Source organism: Nothobranchius furzeri, chromosome 12 (genome assembly GCF_043380555.1).
Source record: "Nothobranchius furzeri strain GRZ-AD chromosome 12, NfurGRZ-RIMD1, whole genome shotgun sequence".
Taxonomy (NCBI): Eukaryota; Metazoa; Chordata; class Actinopteri; order Cyprinodontiformes; family Nothobranchiidae; genus Nothobranchius; species Nothobranchius furzeri.
In genome coordinates, this window is record NC_091752.1 from 57240304 (window position 1) to 57257959 (window position 17656).

Below are 17656 nucleotides of genomic sequence, written 5' to 3' on the forward strand. Positions count from 1 at the left end.
ACTCATGGAGCAACCACAGACGTAGAAAAAAGTAGGCAGATCGGACACAAACACCGTCTTGTTCGAGCGAAAAAAATAAATACGTAGTCTAAAAATGACATGAATGAAAGTGCCTTCAAATAATAAAGTAGTAAAACACAAATTAAACCACTCACATTGCTGCGTGTGAACAGGAGGAACATTGAGTTTGTGGCTAGCAAGGTTTTTTCTGGTTGACTTTTCAAAAACGAAGAGAACTTCGCTCTAATGTTCGCCTTTCCCGCACACGGTCACTCTTTCCGTTGCAGCAGCTACGTCATAACTTACGTCACATTGCTTTTCCTTTTGGTCAAATTGACTGCACGTGAAGACTATAGCGACATCTAGTGGTCAGTTTTAAAACTAAGAACAACATTTTAGGGAAAGTTGTAAAAATGTTGTCACACGTAAACAAACGTCTTACGTTTTTTATTATTCAGTAAACTGTATTTAAACTTAACATAAAACAAGATATTCAAAGTTAATAAATTGAATCAACACTATTAGGTAAGAAATTAATTCTACTTTTGTCATTTTATAGGTTTACAGAAGCTTCTTTTTATTTACCTTGATCCTGACCTAACTATTCCATTTAAAACATTTTATCATATCTGCATTTGAAACTTTAATAGTTTTTCATTATCAGGCTTGATTTAGCTAATATGTGTGACTACATTAGTTTAAAGCTTTTTATTAGTTGATTTTCACACGTTAGCTATATTTTGAAGTATTGCTTTTGCGTTGTATCAAATAAAACCTTTTAATATGATGATCACAAAAACACTTTCCCCAGCTGCTACTCAAGGCTCATAGTTCTAGTGTGTATCTTTTTAAATCATTGTGTTAATTTTCATGCAGCCTCTCTTGAATGTGACACATTTCACAGGGATTTAAATATCTTGTCCAAATGCCAAAAACTAGTAAAACCTTGATTCTTATTTTTGACAACAAGACAAAACCCAAAAAACAGGTTCATTTAAGGTCAGAATTAATTTAAATGCAGTTAAAGGTTGTAGGCCCATTGTCACTTAGGTCACATGACCACACTGTGTGAAAGAGAGAACTATACCTGTACATATTTCACTTCTGTCTCTGTTTGCTTGCTGTGTTTTTTTTTTTTTTTTTTTTGTAACTGAAGACCATGACAGTATTAATTTTGTTATTGTGCATTTGTTTCCTGCTTCCTGTGCAACCTGGGGACACAAATTGCTGTAAGTAAATGAAACATTACAAACTATTTATCTTTAATAGATGCACAGTTTAACAGTAGGACAAGGTACTGACAAAACTGTAAAACTGGGAGGCTGGAGGGGCTGCAGACAAGGCCACACATGCAGAGCACAAGGAGACACATGAGGGAGGCGCAGACACAGACCATGACAAGCCTCCACGGTTTATTTTAATATTAAGATGTTTACACAAAACTTCCTCCTGTTTTGCCTTATTCAAAGAAATTCCAGAAAAAAATGTTTTGTTTTTCACAAACTTTTTTAATGTTACACAACTGTCAATACATTTAGAGAAATTAAAAATAAAAACCTGCAAGAAAAGAGGCCAAGAGAGCTGCAGTATTTTTGAGAGGATTACTTGATCAAGGGAGAAGAACAGAGTTGTCAACAGTGGTATGCTACAGATGTCATTGTTAAACTAATAAATGACATCAATAACACATTAGGCATAACAATCAGGGATATGTTTGTACTTTTTGCTTTATAATAAAAGTTCAAAAGCAGTGAGACTATCACATGGAAGTCTTTTGCTGCTTTTGGAGTCGGCTTTTAAGAAAATTAGCAATATTATTTAAAAAATAATTTCCCCTATTTCTGAAATGAACTTTGTCAGACAAAGACATCCCTGGACTGCCATGTCTAATGTGAGGATGCTAGCCTAGTGAACTAGACCAAATTCTTGCTTTGCAAAGTTTGGTCTAGGCATGCTCCATTGGAACCACAGCAGCTCCTACCAGGACTCTGGCTAGCCAATCACAGCTCTCTAGAGGGGTTTCAAACACATAAAGAGCTGTGATTGGTCCCTAATGGTGGGCCAATCATAGTGCTCTATCTGCTTAGTGAACAAATCACAGAGCTTTATCCGCTTTGTGGGCCAATCAGGGAACTCTATATGCCTGGTGGGTGGGATGATGCAGCAGAGTGAAACAAGACTATGTCACATTCATTGTCCAGTGGAATGCGGAGATCATTTGAAAGACAACTGTAGAACCCGCCCCACAACCGAGAGCCGTCACTGGAGCGTGGCCAGACTAAATAAATGTATTATTTAGTCTGGCTTGCCAGGCTATGAGGATGCACCATTTAAGCTGAAAATAAATGCAGCTATAACACTTGTAACAAACCTCCTGGCCTTTTCAGTTCCTGCTGATTTTATAACAGCTCTCCATCTACACCTCTGGGTGATGGACAAGAAGATGATGAGCACATGAGGGTGTAGAAGGTGAGCCGTTAAAAGTTCTTTTCTGTTACTGTTTGGTATTTGCTATGGATTGCACATATGATGTCCATGAATGTTAAAGACACATTTTAATGTCAAGACAGTGCTTGTTTTCGACAGGCGGCAAAATAGTTTAGGTTTCGTGTGAAAAGACATAGCGGACTACAAATGCCCATCTCAACAAACTGATGTCACTGAACGAGAGGAGGAGAAGAAAAATGGCTGCGTTCAGCGAGCTACACATTCTTTTTCTTCTAGGACGAAAGGAGAATTAAACGTGGTGAGAACCACTGTAAATGTAGCTGCGCTGGGGGAGACGAGATTCTGTTACATGTGCAACTTGTGATTTTATTCACAAGCAGATAAATCTCAAATTACGAGACATATTTGAAAGAAACACACATAAATGTGACCTGCACTTGGATAGCGCCTTTATGTGTATGTATCTTAAACTGAAGGACAACATATGCATAGGCGGAGATCCCAGGGGGGACGGGGGGACGCGTCCCCCCCTCACACAAAGTTGTCCCCCCCCACAAAAGTTATTGTAAATGTATAAATGCTATCAGTAAACCTGTATTGTCTTCTGAAACCACATTGTAAAAGTTAGTCTGCAAATACAAAATAATGTGTTTTTAATTGTTGAGAAATTATAGTCCCCCCCCCCCCCCCAATTCCTCAAGCCGGTATGGTCGGTCCACACACGCCATTTCCTACGGGCGGGGCTTCCGGCTCTGCCCTGCTCACAGCTTCACAGCAGCCCGCAGGCTCACAGGAGGCGGGAATCAAAAAGCCAGCGGTTTCCAGCAGTAAGTCATTTATCACACGCTTGTTCTACAAACTTAAATATGTATGTCAAATGTGGTCATGAATGTCAAACATAGACACCGATTATCTTTACATTTTGATCACCGTCGGAGATCCCTTTCTGACAGACCACCACCACCACAGTAAAAAAAAGTTGTCACTTCATGTTCTCTGGTCATTCCAGGATTATTCCGCTATTATTATTCCATTCACTAAGGAGACCAATTTTAATGCTCCAGAACGTCAAGTAAGTAGAAACTTGCATTTTGATAAAGACATCTATAAGAAAGAAATGAAATGCCTATGAAATTGTTTCTAAATGGTTTCATTAGGCAAAGTCCAGTCACTTGAGCACAGGCAGCCAGAGACCGTCAGACACAGGCACAGAGTCACAGGTCAGTCTCTTATAAGGACATACAGTGTTGTATGTAGAGAGCATTTTTTTCAGTCCCCCCCCCCCCCCCCCCCCCCCAATTACTCTCAGAAGTCTCACTGTTTATTGTCCCCCCAAAGTTGAAATGGGATTTCCGCCCTTGAACATATGTGTGATTCAGAGCGTTACGAGCATGGACCAGAAAATAACTTATAGCCTCACTTCTATTCTTTTCTTCAGGGACCCAGGAGCCGACCGGAGGGGGAGGAGACTAGAAGGTCGCGTGCAGCATTATATTAATGTCGATGGCAGCGACTCGCCCGCGTGCTCTTGTTACTAGGAGGCGCTGTTAGATCCCGGAAGAGTTGGAAATGATCTGACGTGATGGTCAGACCGAGAATGAGAGCGGAGAAACGTGAGATCCGCTGATCAAGTCGCCACTCTGAGCAAATCGGTGACGTTAATCTGCGTCCAACGGGAGGACGGAAACACGATATCCCCCCACAATCTGCAGGTATGAAAACGCACGGATTACCCGCTGTGTTCAGACTGGAACATCTGGAATGAAAGGTCTTTTTCTGTGCAGGTGATGCTCATGCATTCCGCTGGAATGTGTACGGTTATCAGCCTGATCGAGCAGGTTTTGTATTAGAAAAGGATTCAAAGGGAATGCATCCGCACCCATACTGGTCTCCTCACTGGGCGGTGGGGAGCTGGTCAGGCTGCAGCCAGTGGGGATTAATTACTCACACCTAACCGGCGGCCTCTAATGGAATGACAGTGAAAATCTTTACACCATTTTTTGTTTTTGCCGCATTTAACATATTTAGGGCTACATTTAGCCAATTTAGCTTCTCATTTAAACACAATTATGTGAAAAAATTAGAATGCCATTTTAATCATATTTTAGGAAATTGCAATGTGATGTCTAAAAGGCAGATGTTGGCAAAGAATTACATTTACTGTAAAATGGAAATGTATTGAATCTGAATATCTAGAATCCAATTTAATGTTGAAAAGGCTAGGATCAAATCAAATTAAAAAGCATAGTCAAATCTAAAAATGCCAAGTCAAAAATAGATTAAACTCTAATAAAAAATATATAAAATGAAAATGGTCAAAATTAAAATATTTATAGATATATTCAGAATCTAATTCAAATGTAGATTTTAGTGCTTTATCAGAGAGAACAAAAGGGATTTCGTTTACTCTGTTCCTTCTGCAACAGGAAAACTGGAAATTAACCGAGTTTATCTCCTTGAATACATTTAAAACCAGACTGAGAGCCCTTGAGACAGATTCCCTGTGTTGTAACTGCCTTCTGTCATTTTGTACATAACATGTCTGAGCGGAAAAATGTTGTCACTGTAACTTTAGCTGCCTCTTGGCCAGGACTCCATTGAAAATTAGGTTTTTAATCTCAATGGGACCATCCTGGTTAAATCAGAATCAGAAAAGGTTTATTGCCATTGTCAGTGAACAAACAATTCACAAACTAGGAACTTGCTTCGGTACTAACGTGCTACATGTAACATGAATAATATAATTAAAAAATAGAATAAAGTAGAATAAAGTAGAATAAAATATAATAAACTAGCATAAAACTTTGCTATAAAAAATGGCAGGTAAAGGTAATATGGCCGATAACGTGACGTTATGTCAAGTACCAAAGACGAGCATGGTTGTGTGTTTATAAGCTGTTCACAAGTCTAACGGCAGGGACTGAGTTATATATCGGATCTCTTCATTCTACATCTATTGTGCATCAGTCTGAACATATTTAATGTAAAACAACCACATATTTTAATTTGATGCTATACGTTGTTTTTAAATAAAACATTAAAAGTTTATTATAAATGTTTGATTAAATTAGGGAACTAAAACATTTGAATGCATTACTGTACCATTTGTGTCGCACTGATTTGCGTATATTGCACTTCCTGTCTAAAGGTCTATCAGTTGCTGGCAGGCATTTCCGAAATAGAAACTATTATTGATTGGACACACGATCTATTCTGCATTTTCATGAGGTATAGGAAAACAGAGGAGTCACCGGCCAAGTTTAACAGAAAGGTATGGCAGGAATGCGAGTGTGATAAAACACAAGAGCAAACAGACCCTCTTTTGTTGTAAGTGATTCGTCCTGTTTTTCCACTTACTGTATCCTCAATCCCCAGTGCAGACTAACCTCACGCCGTCTCACAGTTGTGATCTAACACATTGTCTGTTCGGTTTGAACAGCCGGGTGACGGCAAGGCTACATGGTGTGTGTTTCCGGAGTTTGGGTGTTCACGGATGGAGAGCTACGAGGCGTTCTGTCTGCGGAGTTTGCTCGTGCTGCAGGAGGAGAAGAAACCCAAGAGGAAGACATGTGAGCCACTGTGTTTCCTGAAAGATGCCTCTGTTATCCACTTCTGTGGGAGAGCTGTGCTTTCACCTCTGGTAAGGAAGCAATGAACAAGCATGAGCGCTAACACAAAGAGGAGCTCGACCAGATTCCTCTTTAGACCAAAGTGATATCCAGACTAATCATTTCTGCTACAGATCCGGGTCTTTCTCTCTTGCTTTGGCTGCTGTACGTCTCAGGTACAGTACCGTGAAACATTCACGTTCACAATAAAAACAGGATTCCACACCTTTTGGGTCCTCTCCTCACTAACCTGACATTTTCTTGCTTAAACAAGTCAAAATGTCTTTTCTGAGAAAAATCTAATTATATCAGCAGTTGGCACAAAAAGGAGACAAACAGTAATTGATGACGCCCTGATTCAGGACTCTTTAAGAAAACTCCTTCCTTCCTCTGTGCTGACAGGGTGGTTCATTGATTTGAAACAATCACATGAGGGAGAGGCCAGTGTCAGGATCTGGTCCACTTCCATCTGTTTAACTTTATTTATTACATCAAATCTTATTTTCAACGCATTTTTTTTCTATCTGAGTAGCTCTTATTCCAAAATATGTTCAAATTAGGGCTGCACAATAGATCGCAAATCTATCGTTATCGTGACATCAGCATGAGCAATATGCATATTGCAAAGAACAGCTAAATATCGCAATGAATCAAACGTTTGCTACACATAATGCTTTCTGTCAATCAAACAGAAGCATGATGTTTTTTTAACAAATCAAATAGAGCTCTTGACCCATTTGGCCAATTGGGTGGGTTCTCATAGGTTAAGTGCTCGCCCCCGAGGCGGACGGCACTTAATTTAATGGCTAGCAAACACCTGAGTTAGCTTAGTTCTGCTTTTCCCGGGATCCACTGATTGCCTTTTCTTGTTCGTTTTCTTTTTCCCTTTCCTCACATCTTTTGCTTCTCTCGTTTTTATGATTTTTTTTTTTGGTCTTTTTTTTTTAAATTTCTTTGTTTTTGATTATTTTTGTTCCTGAAGTTTTTATTTATCGCAAGTAATATCGTCATTGCAATATAAATCACTGCTATCGCATATCGCAGGTTTTCCTAATATCCTGCAGGCCTAGTTGAAACTGCAGCTGCTACTTTAACCCGGACTGCCTGGATCCACCGATGTAGAAAGATAAAGCTCACATTCTTCCACTATATTTCTGAGAGCATCACGATAAAGACTTGCTAACTGACTAAATAACATTGTTTTCCAGTTGAGTGCAGAGCAGCGCGTTGAGATGTGTGGCCACAGACAGAGGGCGATCCAGCTGGAGCTGCAACTGCAGAAGCAGCAGAGAAACAAGCTTTTGGCCCGAGTTCAAACTATTCTGGATCAAGCTCAGGTGAGTCGTGTATGTGGTGCTGGACACAGGCCCGGTGGGTGGTGTGTGTTTGGGCTTTTGAGAGCAAACAAAACGCCAGAGAAAGTTAGAAAGCATTAGAGGTGAGTGATTTAGACTCCAAATTTCTCACAATACTGTTTGTGATGATAAAACAGTAGTGATTAAAACTGAAGTCGTGCAAAGTCGACTTCACTTAATTTATAGTGGAAAAATGTAGCAGTTATCCATTTTCTTAGTCTCGTTCATGCACTGGACCTGTGAGTGAGTCAGACATTGTCCGAAGCCTGGGCCATAGTCTCTGGTGACATCTGGAGAGTTACTTTCATTCTGACTTCCTGCAGACAGAGATCATTTTACCCAAATGCAGCGACACTCTAAAGCAACGGTGCTCATTTACAAATCTGCTCTTCTTGGCCAATCAGTTGTGTGAATTTTGAAGTCTGATAATTACAATAACATAAACATGACAAGCATGCATTTCTGTGTGCAGGCATGTGAAGCACCAAGTAAAGAAGATCTCAACTCTGCCACCGTCAGTGGCTACGCGCTGGTCACTGACTCACCTGGACTTCCCCAAGACCCTGGATTCAGGCCACAAGGGGACAAGCAGCCTGTCATTCCCAATGCTGAGACTCTCGTCTTTGATGGCTACAAGGAAGACTTAAAGACAGAGAAGCAGGAGAGGAGTGAGGAAGAGGAGGAAGATGAAGACATAAGCTTGGACAGCCTTCTTAAAAGATCAAGGGAATATGTGAAGCGAGAGCAGAGTCAACAGGGATTGAAAGCCAGCCAGACTCCCCCTCCACAGCAGCAGAGTTGTAGCTCCATCAGGGACACGAGTATTGAGTTTGGGTTCAGTCTGCACCACAGTCCAGTCAGACCACCTCTGATCCAGCACCAACCTCTGTTTGACCACAGTCCTCAGAAACCTGGGGACTTGCTGCCTAGTAAAACGGAGCGATATGCTCGTCTCCCAAGTCCAGAGTCCTGCATCAGTTCTGGTCCTCGTAGACACAAACCACGCCCAGTTTCTACAGGAAACATCCACATTTCATTCCCCGTGGACCCAGCAGATTTTATCCCTCGAAGTCCAGGAAGGCCAGGGGAGGGTGCTGGTGTGGCAGATTGTGGGGGAGCGGTCTTAATGTCCAGCACTCAGTGGAGCTCAGACAGTGGGGACAGCAGTTGTGGGACTGGAAACTGTCGATCCAGTCACTGCAGCATCAGCCCAGTCCAGGAAACTAAAAGCCCAGTTAGCGCCCCTGTGCCCAGCTCCATGACACACCTGGCTTTGGGATTTCGCAGGCGGTGCCACACACTTGACAGCCAGCTGAGTGCCTACCAGTCTGGAGCGGATTACGTTGACCGCAGCCAGGAAAGGGTTCCTCGCTTCATGGCAGGAGTTACATGGCTGGGCCCAGGCAGGCGCGCTGCTGCAGCTCCTTTAAACCAGTCCTATGAGGTAGAAAACCCTTCTCCTTCTCTGCTGAGGCCCCACATAGCTCCGGATGATCCTCATCGGCTAAACAGTGGTGTGAAAACACCAACTGTTCAGAGAAAAACAGATGAAACACAATGCAGCAAGACAGGCGAGTTTCTTACTGTTTGTCTACCTGACATTAAGTTGTTCCTACCCAGGCGGCTGTCTGATGTTATTTTTTGAATAACATCTTAAAAACGTACTTCTGTGCAGAAACAGAGGAGTTTCAATGGTTGCCACAAGTTCTGGAAGACATGCAAAGGCGTCTAGAAGAAGAACATGCCTTGCAAATGTCGCTGCTTCTGGCTGAGCAGGAGATGGAACAACAGCGCCTTCGTCTGGTCAGCTCATACTTTCACAGTTTGTATTTTAAAACAGGAGAAAGTAGCTCAAATGATTTTTGTTTAATCAATTTTTGACAACTTTTTGTATAAAAAAGAAGAAAAACAGTACCAAACACATATAATACCAAATTAACTGACTTTGTTTTATTATTAAAAGTAAAATGCAGTGGATTTATTATTGATGTGCTCATGTTTAGGAGCTTGAGGAGACAGAGAGGAGGCTGAAGGAGCCTGTCGGTGGGGACTCTCGTGGTCGGGGCTGCAGGTCGGGGAGCTGTCCTGTTATGAGCCCCTCCTGTCCAGGACTGAGTCCCATCCACACGCCGGCCGACCGATCAGCTGGACACGTGTTAGGTAATGGGTCACTCACTACTCACTTTATATGTCAGTAATACATAAAAAAACAACATTTAATATGACACTAGTTGTGTGTATTTATTTCCTTTCAGTTTTTCCCAGTCCTGCTCCGTCCAGTGTGACATCTCCCTCAGTTCAGCCTGCTGTTTTTCTGTGGAGCTCCTCTCGAGCGGCTAACAAACAACAAGCCAGGCTAAGTCTGGTTGGTGAATGAGTTGGCGTGAATCCAAAATGTCAAGTGTGAAAAACATAGATATATGTTACATATAACAAAACCAAAAACTCTGTGTTATTGAAAGTTAGGTCACATGAGGTCAGTGACTAAAGAATATTTTAAATAGAAACTCCAGACATCTGAAAAGTGTTTGTTTCTATACGTCAGTACTTATTTGGACCTTTTGCATGAATTACTGCAACATTGCAGCATGGAGGCCATCAGCTTGGGTTAAGGTCAGCAAACCTCAGCACTTATCCTGCTTGATCAGTCGGCTGCATTTGACACCGTCAACCATGGCTTCCTTTTGTCCATACTCTCCAGCATGGACATCACAGGGAAAGCACACTCCTGGTTTGAATCGTACCTGACCGGACAATTATTCAGTGTGTCTTGACTTGGACAATCTTCTGCTGTTCACCATCTTGCCACAGGAGTCCCCCAGGGCTCTTTACTAGGACCTTTTCTCTTTGCCAAATACACCACCTCACCAGGTGAGATCATTCAATCACATGGCTTCTCCTTCCACTGCTATGCTGATGACACCCAGCTCGATCGGTCATTCCCGCCGGATGACTCAGACTGTCTTTCTGACATATCAAGATGGATGAAATTAGCCTAGTGAACTAGACCAAATTCTTGCTTTGCAAAGAATGGTCTAGGCATGCTCCATTGGAACCTCAGCAGCTCCTACCAGGACTCTGGCTAGCCAATCACAGCTCTCTAGAGGGGTTTCAAACACATTAAGAGCTGCGATTGGTCCATAATGGTGGGCCAATCATAGTGCTCTATCTGTTTAGTGAACAAATCACAGAGCTTTATCCGCTTTGTGGGCCAATCAGGGCACTCTATATGCCTGGTGGGTGGGATGATGCAACAGAGTGAAACAAGAGTATGTCACATTCATTGTCCAGTGGAATGCGGAGATCATTTGAAAGACAACGGTAGAACCCGCCCCACAACCGAGAGCCGTCAATGGAGCGTGGCCAGACTAATAATACATTTATTTAGTCTGGCTTGCCAGGCTAGGATGAAATCCCACCATCCCCAACTCAATCTCTCAAACTGAATTACTTATCCCAGTGAAATCGTCCATGCGGCACAATATCTCAATCCAAAATGATTCTCCATCTCTGGCTCCTTCAAAAGCAGTTCAAAACTTGGGTGTTGTGATTGATGACCAGCTGACCTGTAAAGATCATGTTGCCTCTGTCGCTTGTTCATGCCGCTTGGCGCTGTATAACACACGAAAGGTCAGACTGTACCTAACACAACATGCCACCCAGCTCCTGGTGAAATCTATGGTCATCTCCCGCCTCGATTACTGCAATGCACTTCCAGCCTGTACTAGGGGGCCCTCTTCAAATGGTCCAGAGTGCAGTGGCATGTCTGGTCTTTAATCAGACTAAAAGAGCACATGTCACCCCTCTGTTCATTGAGCTCCATTGGCTACCACTAGCTGTATGCATCAAATTCAAATCGCTAGCACTAGCATACAAAGTTCTGGATGGTACAGCTCCCATCTACCTGGATCCTCTTGCAAAGGCTTACGTCACGGCCTGGCTGCTTCAGTCTAACCCCGGCTTTCCACGGGAGCCGTCAGCAGCACGTTACTGCAGCAGCACGTCATAGCTGCTGATAGGAACGGCTGTGGTCAACAGAACCTTTTCCACTGGAGCCGTCAGCAGCCGTCAGCAGCGCGAGTCGGTCGCGTCTCAGGAGCAGCATGTCGCGGCCTTTACGCGCCGGTTCTATTTCCTACGCGCGACGCCTCTGAAACGGGTCAAGTTCGACATTTTTGGGGAAGGAAAGACAGGAAATCGGACGCGGAAATGGAGAGAAGCTACCGAGATTTTCAGAATAAAGAACGTACTGCCTTCCGGTTGCTTTACTTTTAAAAAAGGTTACTAACTGTGCGTCCCCGTGAGAAGTTATCACCTAGCTAGCGGTCTCCTTTGTTTTTCAGGTCCATACTGGCGATTATAAAACGGACAGAACATAAAACACAAACCATGTTGCAATTTTCTCCTGCTTGTTGTTGTGTTTACTGACAAAGTCACTCGTGTGACTTCGTGCTCGGTCGGTGACAGCTGCTCTCCTGCTGCTTCGCGTCGTGTGGGAAGGGCCAAGCAGCAGCTTACGCGAGCAAGACGTGCTGCTGCAGTAACGTGCTGCTGACGGCTCCCGTGGAAACCCGGGGTAAGGATTGTCGGCTAACAGTGCCTACACCACGCTCAGGACAATCCAGACTCTTTTCATGTGTCGTTCCACAGATGTGGAATGACCAACAAAGGACTACTAGAACAGGGGCTTCCTTGTCGATTTTTAAGAAACTCCTCCTCACTACAAAAAGTAAAATTGTTTAATTAGAAGCAATGGTATGGAGCAGGAGCAGGCAGACAAAAACTTGAGGAGCAAAACACAGGGATGCAAACAAACACAAGGAACCAAAAAGGGGCTATGCATATGACTGGGGTTAAATACTGCTGAGGAGGTGAGTGAAGTCAAAGGGAGCAGGTGCACTGATTACTGATGAGAATGACCAACAGGTGTGACTGGTAAGCAGAGGATGGGAGGCAATGCAAAAACACATGAGGACTGAACCAGATTAAACTATAAGATACAGAAACATAAGACACTAGAACTAAATGCTGAAAGAAGACACTAATGGATGACAACTAAACAGAACTCAAAAAGTAGAAAACACAGGTACAACTACTAGATTGATGGGAGAATAACCTAAACCATGAACAGGGAATGACTGAAGAAAATACACACCCAAATAAGAAATCTAAGAGGGCTGGGCCAGATAAGTGGCTGAAGGTGACTGAGGCTGGGGATGAATGAATGGGACAAGAAACAAGGAAACCTGGAGGAGGGTTAGGGAACGGACACGGGATGACATGGACAGGAGACGGGACATGACAATTATCGCCTGTAAGTCGTTATGGACAGAAGCGTCTGCAAAATACTTAAACATAACCCATCAGCTCAGCTGAGGTGTGATGAAAGGGTTAGGGTTCCTTCAGGGTTCAGGTCATCTGTAGGGTCTGGTGTCTCCTATCTTCTTAACAGAAACCCATGTATTCTCTATGGGTGTTCAGCTCTGACCAGTTAGCTGCCAATCAAACCCAGTATCACCAGGGTCATGGAACCAGCCTTTGGTACCTCTGGCAGGTTGAGCAGGTACCAAGTCTGGCTGGAAAATGAAATCAGCATCTCCATAAAGTCTGTGTGTGGGACTGGTCTGTGTGTGGAGGCTCTTGATGTTCCGACTCCAGCATCCATCCACTCCTGCCGAAGCTTCACCAAATTCTTACGTGGATGTATCTTGATAATCCTCTCAAGACTGCAGTTCTCCCTGCTGCTGGTGCAACATATATGGCTGCAGCACTCTGAGGACAAACGGCTTCTTTAGGTCGTGGCTTCCTCTCCTGGTGGACAGTGACTTCTGGACATGTGTCCAGTCCACAGTCTTTCCCATGATTGTGTGTGTGCTACTGACCCAGACTGACACCATATACAGGCTCATAAAACCTTAGCAGATGAAGTTAGCTAATTAGAGCGCAACATCAGGAGTTTCCAATGTCTAACTTTTTAACTCTAGTCTACTTTTCAGACACTGAATGTTGAGTTTTTATTTTCTGTAAATCATTATCAAAAAATGAAAGAAACAAACAAATATTTCATATTTTAGAATAATTGTCTTCCTTTGTCTGTGATTTTTCAGGTGTTGACCGCGGCGCATCAGAAAGCCTTTAGTCGCATCTGTGCCATCGTTCGAGGTTTCCTCGTACGCCGACTGCTCAAAACAGAGAAGGTCAAACATTTGTGCCAAACCATCCTGGTGAGATCCATGATTATGTCGATGTTGGTAACTGGAAAAATGGTACTGTAGTATATTATAAATGGTTTGAATTTGTCTTTAGGATACGCAAGAATTAATCCACGTATTTGAGACTGAAGCTGCACAAAAGAGAGGAACATACTCGGCACAAGATCTGTCTCTGCAGGAGAGAGTCAGAGCTCAGGTGTGACGTCATCACTGTCTTTATACAGCAGAACCCTCCTTTTTTAGTATTTACACGTGTTTCCTTCTTGTGCCCACAGTTACGTGCAGCTCTCTACGACGTGCACGACATCTTCTTTGAAATGACTTCAACAGATCGATTAGCAGTTCTGCAGCAGGACAGAGAGCTGCGTGTACAGAGGAAGCTCCGAGACCTGGTACACGAAACACACCCAGGGAGGAAACATTTATGGCTTTTTAATTTAAAATAGAGACAGAGGGGTTACACTGCACACACATCACAAAGATAAAAAAAAAAAAAAACACAGAACTAATGAAAAACATCATTTAGAAAAAAAGTTGTTCAAAAACACATTGGAAGCCATATGCTCCTAAACTAGGGGTGTCAAACTCAAACTCACAAGGGGCCGAAGTGAAACTCTGGGACGGAGTCGAGGGCCAAACTTAATATTTTTTGAAAAAGTGACAGCAAATTTGCACGTTTTCTTTATCAACATGTATGCAATTTTGAACCTTTAAATTTGGAAACAAACATATTTCTGCATTAACACTGAATGTGGAATAACCAAATTACACACGAGCAAGTCAGTTACAAATAAAACACATCAGTGGTATTCATTACTTGTGGTATATTCAGCACTTTTAAAATCTATTCAGGATTTATGTTTTCTTGTTTATTCATTTTTCTTATTTTTATTCTCCTTTTTTTCTCCTGTAATACGCGTCATCGCTGCTGTGACGTCTAGCTTTCCCCACTGAGGAACAATAAAGGGATTTTCTATTCTATTCATCTATCTGCAGCCTTTCCACTTCCTGTTTACTGTAGGTTAAATCTTTTCTCACGGGCCAACAACAAAATAAAAATATCATTTTATCTTAAATGAAAATGCAACATCTCACCTGTTAACTTTCATGTTTTGGAGCAGAAAACGAGCATAAAACCAACATATTTAAAGCTCAGTTTGCTCCACTGGTTTACTGTGATGCTCACCTGTTCCAGCCAGATACCTGCATCATGGGGTTGATCTGAACTGAGGAGGAGACTCCTGTTGTTTTATTCATCTTCATCATAATAACGACAACATTAGATGACAACAGGTGCTCACATAGGTTTGTGCTGATGAACATGTCTGAGCAGCTTGACCACGTTGTTGTGTGTCGGGGAGGAAACACAACCACAGAGTCGTGCTGGTTTTAGCGTGTCGCTGCTCGCTGGAGTTATATCAGCTCTGTCTGGAAGTTAGTTTGAAAACTTTCTCTTTCAGTCGTGAACACATTACTGAGCGGCTAGAATCTCCGTTTCTGGGCTTCAACGTCAGAAAACAGCTGAGTGAACTCGGCGCTGAGTGAGAGGAGTGTAGTTTGTCCGAGACAGCGGAGCTGCAGACACCCAACTACCTCTGACTGCCTCGGCGCTGAAAAAACACAAAGGAGGGGGCACGTCTGCTCCGCGCTGGCGCCGCAAAGCGGTAAAATCGGCCAGCGGGCCAGTTTTAATATAGTTTTGATATTTATCTCGCGGGCCACATAAAAATGCTCCGCGGGCCACATCTGGCCCGCAGGCCTTGACTCTGACATATGTGTCCTAAACCGAGGAATTAGGCAGCTTTTCAATTTTCCAGATATGTTCAGCTCATTGTCTGTGTGCACTAGCCTTTTAACTGATGCAGGAACAGCTAAGTGCATGCATGTACCAGTTGTGCTCACAGAGACAAACTCTGCTGTGTTCGCCTGTGTTTGCAAGCTAAGGTCTAAATGAACGTGAACTCCCATCTTATGAAGGGTTCCATGTGCTGAATGCTGTGCCCATGCACGGCCACCGGGAGGTGGTCTCCAGCTGATCTGTGATCCATGGGCATTTCCACTGTCTCGTCTGTGTTAATGTAGAGTTGGTGAGCATCACTCCAGCTCACACACTCATCCTCTGCACAGCTGTGGCCCTTTCAGGTGGAATCTGTAGTTAGCAGACTGAGTGTAGCAGAGAAATCAGAAGATATAACAACAAGTTGATTAAGCAGGAAGCTATCAATTAGTGTAAACTGTTGGTGAATAGTTGCGGCCCTGTGGGTGCCCCATGCTGCTACAGTAACAGAAAATACTGAGCTCATTTTCACCTGCTCCACCAATTCCAGGTGTTTTTAAACCTGGTGGCACCGCTGTTGCTTTTTGAATGCAAACTGATGTAGATCCTGGTGCTGCTCCACTTCCACCTGCAGCTCCACGCATGCTGGGTGTGAGAGCCACTGGTTTAACGTCAGTGTTTACTGGGGCATATTTTCTTGGTAACTGGAGAAATAACAGATTTTTGTGTTAAATTATTTAAAAATATCTCACCAACATAAATGAATTCTCCTCTTCAGGAGAAAACCAAGTGTCCCAAGGAGAGAGTCTCTCTCTCTGCTGCCACTCAGCGGTCTCTGGACAGGAAGAAGAGGTGAGGGAGGAGCTAAAATCACAGCTTGTGTGTCGTGTTGTGTTGGATATGATGCTGATTTGTGTTTGTTAATCCTGTAGAGCTGGTGAGTCCCCCGGTCAGGTCAGGAAGGTGCAGCAGAAGCCAAAAAGCCCCACAACCACCAGGTTCTATTTCATTAATATCTATATTTGATGTTTTATTTTTTATAGTTCCAATTTTCTCTGAAATAATTTTGTTTGTTTTTCTCCAGAGTTTTGAAGCCTAGTCAAAACCAGAACTCCTCTACTCCAGGCCAGTTGCACCGCCAGGGGTGAGTTTGTTTTTTAGTTTCACCATTTTCAAACAGCAAAAGTCTCACTTCCTCTTGGAAAACAAGTCTTAAAACGTTCTCTTCTCCATCTCTTTATGCATGTTCCTATCCATAATTGATCTTACTGGAATTATGAGTAACTTTCTCCTTTATAAGTGACTCTGTGAGAGATCTGGTGTGTTTAAACTCCTCCCAGTGACCGTGGCTAACCCTAACCCTGTTTTCAGGAGCTGGTACAGAAAGACTCCTGAAGAGAGAGTGAGGCGCTCGGACAGCCTGAAGAAGCAGCACTCTCTGGGTTAACACACCACACAGCACCGCTCCACCTCTTAACTTGAATTTACATTCTTTTATTCTGAATGTTGCACCACTGGACCTGTTTTACAGCGCTGCTAACACCATTACTTAAAGTCTTATCTCTGATGATATTAATCGCCTCCATGTTTTCATTAACACCAGTGTAGTTGTGTTTACTGCTGCCTCCTGCTGAAACGTTGGTGTGTGTGTGTTGAGTATCCAGTAACGAGGCCGTAGAAACAGCTGGACTACACCTTAGCATGCTTGTATTGTTTATCTGATGTTATCAGACATATGAAATGCTCATCGTTGTAACTGAATTTTAAGACTGAATGTCAAACTGCAGGTTTTGAAATAGTATTTAGTCGTGTATAATTTATGACGATTTTGTTAAAGGGCTTTGACTCGTTTTCTGTGCTTTGGGGAGCTAATGGTGCTGAGTACTTTATCACCATTTTAGCCAGTTTGATATATTTCTGCAGTTAAATTAGTGTAGTTTGTCATCAGTTGCATTTATTGTGTGACTTTTTTATGTCATTTCTGTTTTTCTTGTTCTGATTTTATTTCCTGAATAAATCAGAATCTGCTCATTTTATTTGTATTTTCGCAACCTTCCACAATGATTTGTGTTAAACTTCCAAGTTTATTGAAATAATATCAAATACATACATGCAGTTATCTTTTCTCACAAAATATATTAAATATATATATATATATATATCTTTAATATAATCAATCAATCAATACTTTATTAATCCCAGAGGGAAATTAGAGTTTCAGTACACACAATTCAGAGATCAGACATACATGGGCAA

The 17656-nt window shown here is 42.6% G+C and overlaps 2 protein-coding genes and 1 long non-coding RNA gene across 4 annotated transcripts in view; 2 read left to right on the top strand and 1 right to left on the bottom strand.

Annotated features, from left to right (window-relative positions):
- sun1b (Sad1 and UNC84 domain containing 1b) overlaps positions 1–298 on the bottom strand; it is a 40759-nt gene extending 40461 nt beyond the window's left edge. The window contains exon 1 of the mRNA XM_015945610.3: positions 156–298. The gene's annotated coding sequence lies outside the window, so the exon portion shown is untranslated. The remainder of the gene's footprint in view (positions 1–155) is intronic.
- A 2055-nt stretch (positions 299–2353) lies between these two features.
- On the top strand, positions 2354–3669 carry LOC139062286 (uncharacterized). The gene is made up of 3 exons (XR_011515862.1): positions 2354–2469; positions 3458–3520; positions 3606–3669. It is a non-coding gene; the product is annotated as an uncharacterized lncRNA (long non-coding RNA).
- A 242-nt stretch (positions 3670–3911) lies between these two features.
- On the top strand, positions 3912–17436 carry LOC107376494 (centriolar coiled-coil protein of 110 kDa). 2 transcript variants are annotated; one of them, XM_070542743.1, is made up of 15 exons: positions 3912–4160; positions 5888–6088; positions 6191–6232; positions 7265–7393; positions 7884–8982; positions 9087–9214; positions 9415–9571; positions 9667–9776; positions 13519–13635; positions 13718–13819; positions 13899–14015; positions 16179–16252; positions 16333–16398; positions 16485–16544; positions 16772–17436. In XM_070542743.1, the coding sequence occupies exons 2-15, from the start codon at positions 5942–5944 to the stop codon at positions 16845–16847; spliced, it is 2424 nt and encodes an 807-aa protein (XP_070398844.1). In that variant the 5' UTR covers positions 3912–4160; positions 5888–5941; the 3' UTR covers positions 16848–17436. The 2 variants fall into 2 exon arrangements, with proteins under 2 accessions (XP_070398844.1, XP_015801090.3); XM_015945604.3 differs by lacking the exon at positions 6191–6232 and having other exon boundaries at positions 3913–4160.
- The last annotated feature ends 220 nt before the right edge of the window (positions 17437–17656 follow it).